The 18127-nt window shown below is 38.1% G+C and overlaps 1 protein-coding gene and 1 non-coding gene across 2 annotated transcripts in view; both read right to left on the bottom strand.

Annotated features, from left to right (window-relative positions):
* Positions 1–18127, bottom strand: part of Ranbp9 (RAN binding protein 9) — an 85647-nt gene that overhangs the window by 21024 nt on the left and 46496 nt on the right. Inside the window, exons 4-9 of the mRNA XM_036186960.1 lie at positions 17834–18001; positions 13184–13206; positions 7440–7624; positions 4802–4914; positions 3272–3380; positions 1477–1667 (exon numbers count right to left, since the gene is read on the bottom strand). Of these exons, the coding sequence (XP_036042853.1) occupies positions 1477–1667; positions 3272–3380; positions 4802–4914; positions 7440–7624; positions 13184–13206; positions 17834–18001 (789 nt within the window). The remainder of the gene's footprint in view (positions 1–1476; positions 1668–3271; positions 3381–4801; positions 4915–7439; positions 7625–13183; positions 13207–17833; positions 18002–18127) is intronic.
* Positions 8155–8256, bottom strand: LOC118584906. Its single transcript, XR_004945079.1, has one exon. It is a non-coding gene; the product is annotated as a U6 spliceosomal RNA (small nuclear RNA).

An 18127-nucleotide genomic window follows, 5' to 3' on the forward strand; every position in this document is an offset into this window, starting at 1 on the left:
ATCTAGGCAATGTGGGATAGCCTATACCTCCTAGGCTACAAATCTGGACAGCATGTTTTCTACAGTAATATCCTGATAGATGCAATCAAAAAGGTCTTCAGTTTTAGATTTCTAACCTTAGCCTTTAGCAGCCTGCCCTATCTGGCCATATTTGAACTGCTTCCTGAGTTTTAATGACTAAGCCCAAGTTAAAGTATTGTAAATCATGCAGTTCCAGATGTAAAGGGTAAAGTCAGGTTTATGCTTTAGGTAGATTTCTGCATTATAAGCTACGTACAGTAGGTGCATAATATGTGAAATCTAAATGTCCTTTTCACTTTATCAAAGTTGAGGCTCATGTTCTATGTAGCTGAAAGTTTTAAATAACACTGGCCTGAGAGGTTATTAAAGATAATGACTAGTTTGTTTCTTTTAAGGAACCAAGTTTTAGTAAGAAAATTTTATCTGTCTTAATAGATCCTTTGTTTTAATAGTCCTTTCAAAAGAACAGTGTTTTTTTGTTTTTGTAAAGAAACTAAGTTTTATGTTAGGACTTCTGTGCTGAGGAGCCTTTTGAATCAAAACTTTTGGGTTAATAAATGTTTTCAGTAGCAAGAATGACAGGACAAGCATTGGGGTGGTGATTTATTGACATAACTTTAAGTACTTTCATTGTGGAAATGTATACTTGAATAAACGTGTGTGTGGCTATACAAACCACTCTTGTAGTTCAGGATTTGCAGGCTCTGTGTGTATTTAGCTTATTACATTAAATTATTATTATTGTACTTAGTTTATAATAAGGATTAAAAATGCATTTAAAGAGGTCAGGCTTTGTGAAACGTGTTGGTGCTTTTTAACATCTCTAAATCAGTACCTGGGGAAATACTACTTGTTTAATCCACTAACACAAGGACTAAATAATGAAGAATTAAACAACAGAAATAAAGTGAAATACACAGAGCTAAGAGCTCCTGTTGGGAAACAGAATTAAAGAGACAGGCAAGAGGGTTAGAAAAAGGTCTGCAGAAGTAACGGCAAGAAAGCCAACAGAGAGAGTTGGAATGAGGACGCCAAGAGCCGGAGTGTGAGTAGTAAGGAGCCGAAAGAGGACCAGGAAAGGAAATAAACTTGGCAAAAAAACCAAAAAGCCAGGAATGAGTCAAGAGAGAAAAGCCGCCAGAGAGGCTTGATAACTGGTGGGACAGCATAGCCAGGTCATTTTAAATCCCCACTTTATTAAATATGATTATTTTCTCATAATTGTCAATGGGTTTAGTGGCAGCTCGTTTTGAATGATGACATTTATTTATGAAGATCTACTAATAATCTCAGTTCCTATGATACTTCTTGGTGCTAATATCATATGAATCTGTTTTTTTTTTCTTACGTAAACATGAGACTGTACATCACATATACAACTGAAAAAAAAGGGACAGCAATGTCTAGATGAAAAATTGTTTTAGGACTCAAAATGACATAAAGATTGTGTCTCACCAGAAAAATGTGCACTACTGCTTTTGCCGGGTGCTAAACTGTGGATACTCATTCCGTGGCTGGGACTCATGCTTGGACTACTAAAAGGCCGAGGACTGACGGGGTAACTGTCTTGAGATTTTGGACTTCGGCCTCCCAAACACCGCACTTCACTATCTGTACCATTCACCATTTCTATAAATTGACGTACTCTGAAAGAAAAAAGAAAGTTTACCTAGGCATAATCATCCAATCTGTAGATAGCTATAAAATTAAAAAGACCTCATTTTCAAACTTAAAATTAGTATTTTTCTTGGTATCATATCAAGTGAATTATGTAAAACAGGGATTTTAGATACACGTGTACCTGGAGAGGTACAAAGCATAACCTTCTCCCGGCCCCTTCCTTACCCCAGGCTGCATTACCAACCTCTTAGACAAAATGGGCCTCAGTTGGCTTTTACTGTGAGGCAAAATAATTGACATTTGACTTATAAAGACTTTCTTTTGCTTGGAAGATTGAATTCCTAAGCTCAGTAACATCCAAATTTCTTTCTTTCTGATACAGGGCTCACTTTGTAGCCCTGGCTGGCCTGAAACTTGTTATGTGTAGACCAGACTGGCCTTGAAGTCTCAGAGATCCACCTGCCTCTGTCTTATGAGTGCTGGATTAAAGGCATGTACCCCCACACCCCACACATTCATCTTTCCTAAACAACAAAGATTCATTAAAAACTTTTTAATGCCAAATCAGGATGTCTATGAGCTAAAAAGCAGAAAGCAAGTGTTGATGATGATATGTAAAGATTGGAACCATTCTTCTGTGTAGAAGGAAATCAAAGGATGCACCAAGTACAGGAGGGCCTCAAATGTTAAGCACAGTCATGAGGCAGCAATGTCACTTTGGGGCATACAATCCAAGAATTGATAGCTAGGGCTTAAGCAGATACTCATACACTTCTGTGCACAGCAGAGTTATTCACAATGGCAGAGACAGAAGCAACCCCAGCACCCATCAGCAGACAGAAGAACAGACAACATGCAGTGCATCTGCACACTGGGATCGAGAGCCTTCAAAATTAAAGACACATTCTGGCACATGCTACAACACAGACGGAACCTTAGGATATGCTAAATAACTAAGCAGGTCACAAAACACCCAATAATGAGGGCTCTGGGCAAGCAAACAAGCTAGTGTTTAATGGGCAGGAGGCACAAAAACCTAAGTGTACTTAAACATATAAGAATACATATAAGCTGGGCGGTGGTGGCACACGCCTTTAATCCCAGCACTGGGGAGGCAGAGCCAGGCAGAATTCCAAGCAAGTTCCAGGAAAGGTGCAAAGCTGCTCAGAGAAACCTTGTCTCAAAAAACGAACGAACGAACGAACGAACAAAAAGAATACACGTAAAAATGGGCAAAATAGTAATTTTTATGTATATTTTACTATAACTTTTCAATATATCCACTGAGTCATTCAGGTACCTTTCAGAAGAAACGGCAGAGTACTGCCTTCTAAGTTAAGACACTCACATTTCAAGGGAGAGAATGAGTGACAGAAGCAAACAAATTACTGTGTGCGTAGAGATCTTAACACAAAGCATTCTCTGCATTTGTTCACAAGTGCTAACTAAGCACCTGCTCTGCCACTGACCTGAACATCCTCAGCTCTACGTTTTTGAAAATATCATTTAAACGTGCTACATTATAAAAATATATGGAAATATCCGAAACAAAGCAAAACCACAAATCATGAAGTTAATTTTGACCACTTAAGATGTGTAAGGCATAAAGTAACATTTTATTAAAACTCACTTCAGTGTGAAAAGGAGATTGGGATTTCTTTCAAGTAAACTTGGGTATAACTGTTGTGTTGTTTCAATGGCTTCTCCCATTCGTCCTGCTAACACCAACTTCTGAATTCCTATTCAGAAAAGAAAGCAAAATATTAGCTCTACAAAAGCAGACAACCTTAAATCATTCAAGAAAAAAAGCAACAGTGAAAATCTCTAAAATAATTGTTGTTATACTCTCTTTTTCTAAACCTTTCAAGTTTAAATCAGGGAATCCAAGCAAATTTTCAGACATTAAAAATTAAAAAAACAAGTATCTTCAGAGACAACTTTCAAATATCATGAATGAGTAGGTATTATAGGAAAAACATCCATTGAGCAGTATTATATTTCAAACGATAAGATTTACAAGACTATGATTTAAAGAAATGACACAATGTCTTACTGGGCCTTCTGACTCAGGACTAGAACACCAGACTTTGAAAGGGTCAGAACTTTGCTAAACTAGACACTGAGGACATAGAACACTCAAGTAAGTGACCTCCTCTGCCAGACAGAGCATACCAAGGCATCGAGAAAGACCAGCACAATGCAACTGGCGACACTCTGGCCATCTGGCCTCCAGCAGGGTCCTCTCGACCGTCCCCTGGTTGTTCTGTTTCCTCCTTCTACTCTTGCCCACTGGGTGGGACCTCCTCTGATGGCTGACTTACATCCGCTGTCATTCGGCCTTGCCCTGGTTAACACAGCACCAGTGCTGGCAAGCACAAGGCCCTAAGCAATAAATATGTAGGACCACCACTACCTTAAATTAGAAGAAATTTTAATTTCTTTCAAAGAAAAAAATTCTTTCATATACTAACTCCACTTTCTCATCAAGACTTGTACCAAAACAATAAAACTTTCTTTGTATCAAATGCTTCCTATTTCTTAAAACTTAAGAAGGTTATCCTACCCCACCCTCCACCCACTAGGTGCTGAAACAAAACCCAGAGCATTAGGCTCTATCAACAACCTCAATCCCAAACCACAGGAAAGCGGTCTTTTTTTCCTTTCCAAGACAGGGTTTCTCTGTGTAGTTTTGGTGCCTATCCTGGATCTCGCTCTGTAGACCAGGCTGGCCTCGAACTCACAGAGATCCACCTGGCTCTGCCTCCAGAGTGCTGGGATTAAAGGCTTGTGCCACCACCACCCAGCTGGAAAGCAGTCTTTTAACAGACACATGATAAAGGCATTTCTTTGTAAGGTTCTACAAAATTATTTCTATATTTAAAACACTAGTGTAAATTTTAAAAAAATTTCAGAACTGTCAATGTGGCACAAGGATGAGGCGCAAGGTCAGCCTGGGCTACATGAGATCCTGTCTCAAACCAAAGAGCTCCCCATCCCTGGCACAAAACAAAAAAACACTCACAAAAATAAATCCAGAGGCATCTGCTTTAAAACAATATATGCAGGAAATTCTTAATTAAAAAATTTTTTATCCACAAGTTAAAGCAACCAAACTTGTAATTTAAAAATAAGTATTCGCCGTGTACCACGATGTTCTTACTTTGTCTATTCTTAATGGAAGCTAATTCTTCTAGAACAGTCTGGTCTGTAGATCTGGCAAAGGCCTCTGCTGTGGCACAGTACCCATGGTGGACTAAATAAGATGAAACCATTCTTAAAAGAAAAAAAAAGAAAACACATCTTTTAGTCAAGAGAATACATGCGTCAGATGACAAGCTTTGTTAACAAAGTCTAACTTGGTATTACAAAATCAATCTATGTCCTTGAAGCCAGGCTCAATGACTTTCAACTTTAAAATAAGTTATGAATAGTCCAAAAAGATAATCTAAAATAAGACCAAAAGCATTAAGTCATCTCTCTCTCTCTCTCTCTCTCTCTCTCTCTCTTTTAATTCTTGGATCCCTGTTACCCCCTGGTTCCTCATTCATTTTTCTATTACTCAATCCTACTAATCATAATTTCTACCTCACCTTAATTGTAGATATCCCAGTAACATGTTAGCTAGGTGTAAAAGACCCAGTTTTGAGATAATTGATTAATACTTGGTGTTCTGGAGTTCCAACTACTTTCTGTGCTCATCAGTCCAATGAGATGGGATCTCAAAGTGTGAAGAGACACTGATGTTAGCCCAGAGAGAGAAGTGCCCAGAATAAAACCCAAGGTAACAACTCAACAATGAGGATCAGTCTTGCAGTCAATTTGGTTTTGGACAGGGAATTAATTTTGCAAGATTTACAGACAGTGATATATTTCTAAGACAACAATCTTATGTTTTAAAAAGTCACTAAGTGGTTAAAACAGCAAAACTGGTAATCTAATAATATTAATAAAAAACTCTATTACCTCCAACCACTATCTTCTCTTAAAAAAGCCCAAAAAGATTTTCTTAGAATTTTAAACTGAAGAATCTTTCCCCCCCCCCATATGTAAAAGCAAAGAACCTTTATTTTAAGCTTACAGCTTGGACTCTGTCCCACGCATCACTCTGAAGAATCTTAAAAGTCATTATGTACTATCTTTTTTTTTTTTCCTTTTCCTCCAAGACAGGGTTTTTCTGGTGCCTGTCCTGGATCTCGCTCTGTAGACCAGGCTAGCCTCGACCTCACAGAGATCTGCCTGGCTCTGCCTCCTGAGTGCTGGGATCAAAGGCTTGTGCCACCACACCTGGCTTAAAAGCAATTACAAAGACACTTTCATGACCATGTCACACTGATGCTATCTGAAAGTCTTAGGTATTTTCTTGGACTGGATTATACAATAAGAATGATTTTTTTAAATTATATTTGTGTTTTAATTTTATACATTGGCCATGGGTTCCCCTGTCCTCCCCTCTCCTGCCCCCAAAAGAATTTGATGGAGGGAAATTTATTTTGCTCACAGTTTTTTGTTTTTTTTTAATCAGAATGATTTTAACTTAATGGTATTTAATTTTTGTATATACACTATCTACTTCAAGCTTTAACAACTGTCACTCAATACTAGTGATATCCAGGCACTATCTCCAGACTTTTGGACAGATATATAGTCTAAAAAAGGTGACTATCATAGGAATTCAATTTTCTTGCTGTCCCTTATGAAATTCTTCAAATTAAAACAAATATACAAAACCACTAATAACCTTTCTAGTAACAGATTTAACACTTACTTTCTTCTCTGCTGCTGGCCATCCTCCTTTATTATTAATGAATTCAAAGTATTTATGCTGCACTTGGGCTAACTCCAGTCAATTGCTCCCTTTATCTTATCCTAAGTGTCTAATGGTAACTTATATAAGAAATAGCATTAAAAATAGTTACTAAGGCTTGTTTATTTTAAAATTACATTTATTAATTTAGTGAGTGTGCATGTACACGCACACAATGGCACAGGACATTGTGGAGGTCAGAGGACAACTTGTAGGAGCTGGTTTTCTCTTACAGTAGTATGTGGGTCCCAGTAATAGAACTCAGGTGGAAAGGCTTGGTGGCAAGCCATCTTTCTGCCGCCATCTTTCTTGACCCATTTTTAAATTTTAATTTAAGTTCTGAAGCCTTTTGGGTAGAGGACTACAGTTAGACTCTTGGATAGGAATAGTTATCATCTCCCTGAACTTAAATGCTAAATACAAAGAAGGGGCTCACTCCAGTAATTAGAGCCACCCTGCTAACACTTTCATAGAGAGAGCAACTCACACAACTCGCCCATCCTGGCTGTACTTCTCCACATTGAGCGTGAGCATCAGCCCTTCTTTTTCCTCCATTTGTATCTGAACTGCAGCTGAGCAAGGTGCTCAAGGTCATGTCCCTAAGTCAGAGAACCCCAAACATAAGATCTAGGTCACACTTCTAAACTTATCTTTTTTTGTCAACATTATTAGAAATCTGACTGTATCATCTACAGAATTCATTCAGTCATATTACTAAGGTTAACAAAGGAACTAAACTATCTTTATGATCAAGTGTCACTATTTCCTCTATCCAGTGAATCAGACAAATACAATTCTGTATGTGCTTAAGTGAACACTATTCTATTCAACTGGCAATAATTTTTGAGAGATTAAAATAAAAGCAGTAGTACACACAAATGATTTGGACTTAAACTAGACTTCTAGATACATATCTTAGAATTAAGAAAAGAATAGTTTGCCTCATAAACGCTCAGTGTTTAAATTCTGTACATTCAAAATCCCTTGCTCTTACTTTTGTATCATGGTCTGCCATTCTCCTTCTCGATCCCCAATAGGAAACCGGTCTATCTGGGCCTGTATTTTGGTTCTCCATTCTCGCATGTAGTCTTCTATATCAAATACAAAAGGATGTTGCCCAAAATTGGCATCAACCACTTCTCCTGGTGTCTGAAGCCCCACAGTAGGATACAAATTTGGCTGTAAGACAACATATTTCTTTAAATATCTATTGACTGTACACTAAAGACTTCATTATCTTTGCAATGTAAGAATAGAACCATAAATTTACTTCATGAATATTTTTAAATCTCAATCAAAATATTAGTGAAAGACAACTAAAACAACACATTATGTGTTGGATCAAAACTGTTATTTGCTAAACTCTATCAAAAAAATGAAAACAACTAAGATATCCATATGAATGATTCTGAGACCCTGTTGCATAATCCATGTGGCACTGTATTTCTAATACATTAAAAATCTAACCTGTGCTCTTAAGAATGTCATGTAACAGTTACAAAGCTTTAATATTAACACACAACTCAGGTTTATCCCAGCCTTTATAAGCTACATGTCTACAAAATATACATTACAGCTAGTTCACAGAAAATACCATTTACATTTACTACAATCATTAACAGTACACTTGGAAGCTCTGCCTTTATAAAGACAGTGGTAAAAACTTGCTTTAAGCAAGAGATAGTGTTACCATGGGGATATTTTCTTTCTTTTTTTTTTTTTTTTTTGTGAATTTACGTGTCATCCTTGCACAGGGGCCATGCTAATCTTCTATCATTCCAATTTTAGGGGGTTCTTAATGCAAAATAAAACCTCAAATGTACAATTTCAAAGGAAGAAGAGGCAAATATGAATATTCAACTGAAATGCATTCAAATATAACCTAAGATTTTAAAATGGAAAAGTCATCAACTGTAAAAAGAAGTAGCTTCAAATACACACATTTAAAAAATAAAAATACTGGATTCCTTTTGCTGTTAGTAATCCACTGTTGCATTGAAAAAGAGATCATACACTGTGTGTCCACGAAAAGCCAGGTCCACTTATTAGAATTACCTGTGAGGTGCCTGGTGCCGTTTCATAGATGTGCAAGTTAAACCACTTGCTCAGAGATGTTCTACTACCAATAAGCAAAAGCTAACAACCCAGGCTAACAACACCAGATCAAGTTCCATCTTTATTCTTGGGACTCCCAAGTCCTCCCACATCTTTAGTACTTGGATTTGTGCCTTGTTTCTTTGCTTTTAATTATAGTTATCCCAAGTATTTTCACAACAAACCAAGAGAAATATTAAAAGAGGATAACGTGTACAGAAAGATTTTACAAGAGACTGAATGTGTATATTTAAAAGTAACTGTTCAACAAGTAACACAAGTTAGAAACAAAATAGTATGTCAAAATAAATATGAAGTTTTTCTAGATTATTAAGATACATAGTAAAACAAAGTATTGATTCTTTTTGGTAGGGAGATATAGTTATGTATGCTATACTTTATTAAGACAAGAGTCTCAGGGTGGCCTTGAACTCATGACACTTTTCCTGTCTTAGCCTTGCAAGTGCTAAGATTACAGGTGTGATCCATCATGCCTAGCTTGAACTTTCAATAATCAGCAGAAGAAATTTAAAAAAAATTTAAACATGCTGGGCGGGGGTGGCTCATGCCTTTAATCCCAGCACTCAGGAGGCAGAGGCAGGCAGATCTCTGTGAGTTCAAGGCCTGATCTACAGTGTGAGATCCAGGCACCAAAACTACACAGAGAAACCCTGTCTTGAAAAGCACTTGTTGCTCTTGCAGAAGATGATCCAGGTTCGGTTCCCAGAAGCAACATGGCCGTCCTAAACTGCCTGTAACTCCAGATCCAGGGGATCGTATACACCGTTTGAGGCTCTGTGGGCACTAAGCATGTATGTGGTGTGGAGACAGACATGCAGGTAAACTATTAGTACACATAAAATTAAAAATCAATCTCAAATGAGAACAGCTAATGACAAAAAAAGGAGTATGTATCTGATTCCGAACTGAATTGGTTTGTTTAAAGTTAAAGACATTTCTCAAACAGATGTGAATTGAGGAAGAAAAAGTATTTTTTAGAAATGTAAGGTTTAGGAGTTCACACCCAGGAGGCTGAGAAAGGATCACCATAGGTCCCAGACCAGACAGTGAGACACTGTCTCAAATAAACAACAAAAGATGTAAGGTTGTTAGAGCTGTGTGAGCACACTATGACCAATGAACGGCACAATATAGTCAAGAAAGTTAAGGCTTTTTGGCAAATATATGCCCTCAGGATTCAATACTCTAACTCAAAAGAAACTACAGGTAAGGAACATAAAAGTATTTTCTGTAATTGCTTTAAGGGAAGACTAGCTTTTCTTTTATCTTGCAGTAGAGCAGTGAAGTATAGCATGCAGAAGACCTCAAGAGACACTATATAGAGAACCTCTAAGAAATACCACCACAACTACCTTGCTCAGTAACAATAAAGGTGCATTGTTTCACTATAAATGGGGGAGGGGGGGACTCCATACAACACCAAAGTGGGAAAGAAACCCACTAGAAGCAGACAAAAACCATACATGCCTAAAGCCAGGTCTGCCTTTGTTAAATGACCATGACTGCACTGCCCAACAAAGAGCCAAGAGAACCACAGTTGCACAGCTCACCCTACGATGGGGTTTAACATGCTTAGAGCCTCAACAAGCAAAATGCCCATCAACAAAACCCCCTAACTAGTTCCAACTGAATCTTGAGAGTCTTTTCATGACAGACCCTGCAAAAGTTAAGGATGCCATCAGCTTCCCTACTAGAATTTACCTGCAGGGGCTGGGAGATAGCTCTGTAGGTAACAGAGCTTGCTGTAAAATCAAGAGAAACTGAGTTCAAGTCCCCAGCACCCACATAAGAGCTGGACATGGCTGTGTGTGCCTATACCAACAGTGCTGGGGGCAGATATGGGCAGACTGCAGAGACTCACTGGCTGGGAAACAGTGAGGAGTTTTAGTTCAGTGAGAGTAAAAGAGGAAGATTCCTGATCCTCTCCTCCTTCGGCCTCAGCATGTGCATGTGTGTGCCACCCTCACAACGTTATGCATCCCCTCCCACACAAAATAACTGGCACCTGCATACTTCACCACCCTGCTTGTCACCACCATAAATGCTGTATTCAAAAGCGAATTCCCCCACTTACACACCTGCTCAATGAAGAACATGGTCACTATAGCAGTTTTCCTCTCTGCATTATATCAACTTTTTTTTCTAGTGAATCATTTAATAGCAAAACAGTACTCTGTTAAATCTAACTTAATGGTTTTCCTACTCAGCCCCTTGTCACCACCACCAGTTACTGCCCTGTCTCTACTCCCCTGTAACCACGGTCCTCCAAAGTCACCCATAGTCTCTCCTAAATCCATTCCTACCACACTTTCTCTGCCCTGCCAAAACTTCCTTGTCACTGTCACTGGGGACCTCTTCTCTACTACAGGTCAGCTCTGGTTCTTACATGACAGGATACATCACAGCACTGACGCAGCTCATGACTCCTGCGATGGTCTGGATGACACTAATGACACTGTCCTCCCAGGCTCGAGCATCTGAACACTTGGTCCCCAGCTAGTGATACTGTCTGGAGTTTAGGAGGAGGATGTCATTGGGGGCAAGCTTGGAGAGTTCATGATCTCTCTTCACTTCCAAGTTCTCTCTGCTTCATGTTTGGGGTTGAGTATGTGATCTCCCTGCTTCCTGCTCTTGTCGTCACACCTGCTGCTGGCCTTCCCTGCCATGATAAGACTCTTAGCCCTCTGAAACGTACGTCAAAACAACTTCTTCCCCAAATCACCTTTTGCTGTGGATATCGCTCTGTGTAAATAAAGTTCTGATTGGCCAGTGGCCAGGCAGGAAGTATAGGCGGGACAAGAGAGTAGAGAATTCTGGGAAGTAGAAGACTGGAGAGAGACACCGCCAGCCGCTGCAATGGAAAGCAACATGTAAAGACACTGGTAAGCCACAAGCCATGTGGCAAAGTATAGACTAACAGAAATGGGTTAATTTAAGATAGAAGAAGTAGATAACAAGAAGCCTGCCACGGCCATACAGTTTATAAACAATGTAAGTCTCTGTGTGCTTTCTTGGTTGGGTCTGAGCAACTGTGGGACTGGCGGGTGAGAGAGATTTGTCCTGACTGGGCCAGGCAGGAAAACTCTAACTACAACCTTTGGTGGTGTTTTTTTTTTTTACCATCTTGGCAACAGGAAAATAGTGATACAACTCCTTCTCCTTGATTCCTATCTTCATCAGGCTTTTAGTGTTAACTCATTGTCTTCCTTACCTCACTAACTGTTTCTCTCGGTTTCTCTTTGATAGTTCCTTATTTTCTCCTAAACTTACCATGTCCTAAAAATCTGTCTACTTCTTTTCTGGGCCAACACATACTTGCATGTTGCTCACACAACCAGTTTGAAGACTTTGACACCTAAACGCCAAATGGCTCCCAAGTTTACAGCAGACAATTCTCTTTAATTCCACCTTGCAACTCCAACTCTATACTTGACAATATTTGACTCTTATACCAAACTAACTTACTCACCCTGGCCCCAAACGTTTTAACAAATCCAGGTGTGGTATCTACTAGGGAGGCTATGGCAGAAAGGCTGACTGCTGGAGCAGTTGCTCAAGCAGAGGTTTGGGGGCAGACGGAACCACATGCAGAGCAGCTGTCCTAAAAAGAAAACACAGTGCTGGGGTGCAGCTCAATGCTGAAGCTTCTACCTAGCAGGCACAGGAATCTAGAGTCTGATCCTCTGACACAAACAATAAGCAAACAAAGGAAACTGTTATGCCTATCACTATCTCCATAGTCCATCCTCTCAGTTCCTCAGGCCTACTATCTTAAAGTCAAGTCCTCTTTAAAGACTCCTTATTTATGTGTATTGTATGAATACAAGATTACAGAGGCCAGAAGACGTCAGATCCCGTGGAGCTAGGGTTACAAGGAATTAAGAGCTGTCTAGCATGGATGCTGGGAACTGAACTCTGGTTCTCTGGAAGAACAGTACGTGTTCTTGATTGATGAGCCATCTCTTTGGCTCCCAAATCCTGTGTTGGACTCTGCCTGATCACTTTTCTCCCTACTGTCTGAAATACTCTTGCTCTACATATCCACTGACTTTTACTCTGTCAAAACTCTCCACTCAAAAGTCCCAGTGTGAGCAAAGTGGGCAGCTTCTACAACTCTGCTTGCCTTCAGCATGTCCTATTTCTCTCCAAAGTACATAAACTCCTTAACATGTCACAATTCACTATTTCATGTGCTTACTCTCTAATCTGGCTGCCAAACGACACAGGACCTACCTAACAATATACCTCAGGTAAATGAACAGTCACAATTGTACAACCTTTTGCTGACATGCGCAAACATAACCAAGAAACACACTTTAAATGAATCACAGTAACAAAAGTGTTTTATGTCTAGAGGCGTAACTCAGTGTAAAGGTGCTTATTACAAAGGGGGCCACAGGTCTAATCCAGGAACAATCAAAAAGGGTATTTAGGATAATCTTATGTTGTACAGCAGGATGCCATGCAATCTGAAGCTTAATTTCTGATGCTCCAGAGTGACTACAGAATGGCCCTCTATTTGATGCACAGCACTTGCACTTAGTATGAGTAAGACATGTCTCCTTCTAGTTTCTTGTACCTCTTTTAAAAATGAAAAACGTCTTTCAAAAAATTGTGTCTTACCGGTAAGTCGGTGAAAGCAATACCTAAAAAAAAAGAAAGAAAGAAAGGTATTAGTGGCTTTTTTCAAAGACAGGTAATAGCAAAAAGCTGAATATCTAACTAAAACAAAGGGAGAAAATAGCAAAGGGAGGAGAAGAGGAAGACAAGCCTACTTTTATCAATAGCACTAATGTCTATCTGGGTGAGTGCTGTCCTACTACAGATCATCAGTCTTACTGGTCACACACACATTTTATTTCTAGGACACTGGCATTAACTACAGTTTTCAAATGATCTTAGACAGACAAACCTTCAAGTAATATGAGTGAGAACACTGGTTGTAACAGTGTCAGATTTGATTGTTTCTCCTATAAGCTGTATTATCCACCTCAACACTTAATGGCTGTCTAGATTTAGCTTTTATAAAATTTTAGGTTGGAGCTCAGCATTATAGTGCATGCCTGTAATTCTAGCACTCAGAAGACAGAGGCAAGATGATCAGTTCAATGTTATTCTTAGCGATACAGCAAATTCAAACTCAGCTTGTGGTATAAGAGACTCTGTCTCCAATAGACAAAAATAAATGAAAAGCACTTTTAGATGAAAGGAACCGACATTTTCTGTTTAAAAAAAAAAAATGAACAAAAGCAAGTATAGTACTTATTTTTAAAACAAAACTCAGTTTCTTGACAGGACATAATAGTAATTCATGCCTGTTATCTTAGCATTCAGAAAACTGAGGTACAAGGACCTCAATATGAGGTCAATCTGGACTACATGCTGAAACCCTACCTCAGAAACAGAACAAAACAAAACAAATCTTGAAGAATGGAGGTTACTCCTGGATGCTTCAACAGGAATTTCAATACAGCTACATGCCAAATACAACTGGAACACTGGTAATGGCATAAGTATACTGGTATTCTTAATTACAAAGAATACAAAGAAAAACGAGGCAAGTATTTCTGTAGTATCTCACTGTCCTGTTTTAAAAGACTGACCTCTCCAGTGATGGTCAATGTAACTGCCTAGTCACACACTGTAAGCAAGCAACCACCCTAGCACTAGCATCTCTCCTGTTGGGAAAGGCATCTAAAGCAGAAGAGCATCTAGTACTGTGCTGTACCAACAGCAAAGCCATACAATCATAACTATCTACTTATTAAAATAATCAAGTTAAAAGACATGGGAAATATAAATATCACAGGCTGAACAACTCTAAGCTGAAAATCCAAACTCTAAAACCAACGATGCTATTAGTGTCAGATTCTACCTCAACACACGCAACAGGTCACATTCAAAATGCAGGCAAACCTAAAATAGGCCATAATATTACTTTCAGGTTGTGTGTAAGGCATATGTGAAACCTGAATGAATTTCTGGTTTACACTTGGGTTCCTTCCCAAAGAGATCTCATTTTATATATGTATATATTACACACACACACACACACACACACACACACACACACACACACCCCTACTACAGTCCAAAATCTGAAATGTTTCTCGTCCTAAGCATTCAGATAAAAGATGTGATGTAATTTTTTAATGTAAAAATAATGTGGTTAGTAAAGCTGTTTTTATGACTCTTACCAATAAGCAAACTCTGTTCATCTGTCAAAAGGAAAGCAAAGCTGGGAGGTGTTTTGTTTTTATAATTTCATACAAAATATTTTGACTATATATAGTTTCATTTATAGTGGTTGGGAGCTAAATAGAAAAATTTATACCCAAATCGTCAGAAAATTAAATAATACAGAAAATAATAGACCATTTTAACAAAACATGACTATCCCATTTTTAACATTTTAATAATGTAGCCTAATTACTTTTCTCAAAGATATGTATTTATAATAAATCTGTCCAAATTTACATTGTTTTACCAAAACTAGTCAATAATTACTAAAGTTTTTGCTCTTTATCAAGAATGTTAATAAAAAAAATCCAAATTAGTTCCAGAGCTAACACTTTGGGACATCTGCCCAGTAAGCATCCACAAGCTGTGTGGTTCAGACCACACAAAGGTGCCTGTAAGGAAGCTGGTACTTAACTACCACTTAAACTTTCCTCTTCAACTTCCTGACTTGTCAAGAAGCTTTCTGAAATGTTATCTTCAGCTAACAAATGTTGTTTGATAAGAAAATATATTACATTTATTCGTTAGTTAAGCTCTATACTTAAACACCTATTTTTTTACAAATAAAAAGCTCTGCATTTCTCTTTACATAGTAAGCACATGTACATTTTGAGAACTTTGCTTGAGACATAAACACAAATCTGCCAGCTTTATTGTACAGTCTCCTCTGCAGATGCCTGTGGGAAGGGTTTGGGACAGGAGCTGAGTAGTACTGGATCTTCTAGACTCTGGAGTCCAGACCTTTCCTGTAAGTGGCCAACTAGTTAATACTTTCTGCCTTTCAGGTAAAAGAGTCTCTGTCACCAGAGCCATGGAGAACATGTATGAAAGGTGTGGCTATGTCTAGAGCAGCTTTGCCTGTTACTTCTAGAGAAGCGCTCCGTTCACAGGAGTAACTTGTTTACCAGTGTCCCCTCTGCAGCCCTGGCACCTGGCCTAGAGTATCCAAACAGAGGTGCCTAGCATCTCTAACTTATTAGGCATCATTTCAGTTTTCACTGATGAGCTTACTGTGGTTCTAAACACTGAAGTGGTACAGGTACTGTTTTTATAAACTTAGAAATGTTCAATAAGTTGCCCAAGGTCACATGGCAAAGAAGTCAAAAGTCAAAAACAGTCAAGGCTGACTGAAATGGACTCTGACCACTATTATACCACCTATATGCTCAATATTTATTAGACTTATGCACACCATCAAACATTTCAAATTTACAGAAAATCAGAACGTAATTCCATCATTAGGTACCCTTTTCTTAAGCATCTTACCTTTTAAAATGGCTTTCTTATTCAATGAAAAGGTTTGATTTAAATGTTTGTGAAAATCTAATAGGAAAAAAATCACATCACCTGTGATCTTCCCATCTCCCAAAATAAAATTTCTTCTCTGAAAAGTTTAAAAAATTAGTGTTAAAAAGGCTAATCGTGGTTTTCTAAAAATGTCTTGTTTTGCATTTTTGAGCTGTCAAACCTAAAAGCAGTCTTCCCTTAAGTTTAAGATCTTAAACATTTTTAAGCAGCCAGAACAAGACTAGTATCAGTTCACTACTTTGCATATAATCTTCTTGGGTCATTAACATGATACATGGATGAAAATATAAGACCTTTCTTTGTAGACCTGTAACAACTTTCAAGTCATATAAAAAAAAGTTTCAGAATTTAAAAAAAAATTCTAAGTGACAATATTAAGCTGGACAGAAATGCAGATTTTATACATGGATTGTGCTGGGTCACTACAGAAAGCTGCTGCAATGCAAACTGAAATTTAAATTCTCTTCTATGTACTGTAACACAAATGTCTGTCATTCAAGAAATTCCATTATAGATAAGCAGTCTACTTGCAAGTCTAACTTTCAAAACACTATTCACAAGTAAAACTGTATATGCCCTCTAAGGTTATTTAGTTTTTGCTTCTTTTCACTTGATCCCATTAGAAGTAATTTGCTATGAACTTTTAATTTTCCAAATGGTAAAAATGTAACATTTTTAGAAGTGTTAGTCTTATTACCTTCCATATCTCTTGTAATTTAAACAGAAAAGAAGGCTAGAGAGATGGCTCAGCAGTTAAAAACTCTTCCTGCTCTTCCAGAGATCCAAGTTCGGGTCCCAGCACCCACACTGGGCAATTTACAACCACTAGTAACTCCAGTTTCAGTGGATCCTATGCCTTCATCCGGCCTCCTCCAGCACCCACACATACATGGCATTCACTCACACAAACATGTCCATGTGTACACATAAAAATAAAAATACATCTTTTTTTTAAAAAGATTTTTTTTATTTATTATATATACAGTGTTTATTATGTATACAGTGTTCTATCTGCATGCCAGAAGGGGGCACCAGAACTCATTATAGATGGTTGTGAGCTACCATGTGGGGGCTGGGAATTGAACTCAGGACCTCTGGAAGAGTAGTCATTGCTCTTAACCTCTGAGTCATCTCTCCAGCCCTGCATCTTTTTTTTTTTTTTTTTTTAAGGAAAAAAACTACTAATAACAACTACACACAATGCTAATGAGTATACCCACATTCAGTTAAAGCCTTTAATTTCCTATTCTTCTTACAATGTTTCTTTGTTCCATTAACATACTTTAGCCCATGTCTTTTGTTTCTGTTATATTCTTAATTCGGTCCTGTGCAACAAATGGTCTGAGACACCATCCTTCAGCGATCACCATTAGCATATTTCACCTTTAACTATGTCCACCCTGTTCTTTTACTGGATGTACTGAGCTGTTTACTACTTTTAACTGTTCGTCCACACTATTCTTAGAACTGAACTTTTTTTAAATTGTACTAGAGAATAAGATAACTAGCAAAGATTTTTTTCAAGCCAAACCTGGAGTTTCTATCACTAGAATGAATAAGGTAAGTTAGCTTTCACAGGATATGAATTTTTATCACTTAACATCCATATGAACAAAATAAAAAGGCATCTATCTATTAAACAGAATCACATAATAAATATAACCATCATGCATTAATAAACTAATCACAACATTGGGCCACTGTGCATGCAATACATCTCAGTACCTAAACTATGTCCATTCTTCGTGTAAAAGCAGGTATTGTTGATAAGATTAACACAACAGCCAATGACATCACCAGTTGTAAAAGTTGGTCCATACGGTTGTCCAGTTCCAGAAGAACAAAACGAATGTCCATCATCCCCATGGTAACCATATGAATGTTTATCCCAACCTAGGGAGACAGGTTCAGTATATTTACAATGAAGAACAAAGCTCCTGAGCAGTCACTTATTCACTGATGTTGTAAGATAAGCCAGAACAGCACAACAGATAATATACAAATAAAATGTATATCTAC

This window comes from Onychomys torridus, chromosome 5, assembly GCF_903995425.1.
Source record: "Onychomys torridus chromosome 5, mOncTor1.1, whole genome shotgun sequence".
NCBI lineage: Eukaryota > Metazoa > Chordata > Mammalia > Rodentia > Cricetidae > Onychomys > Onychomys torridus.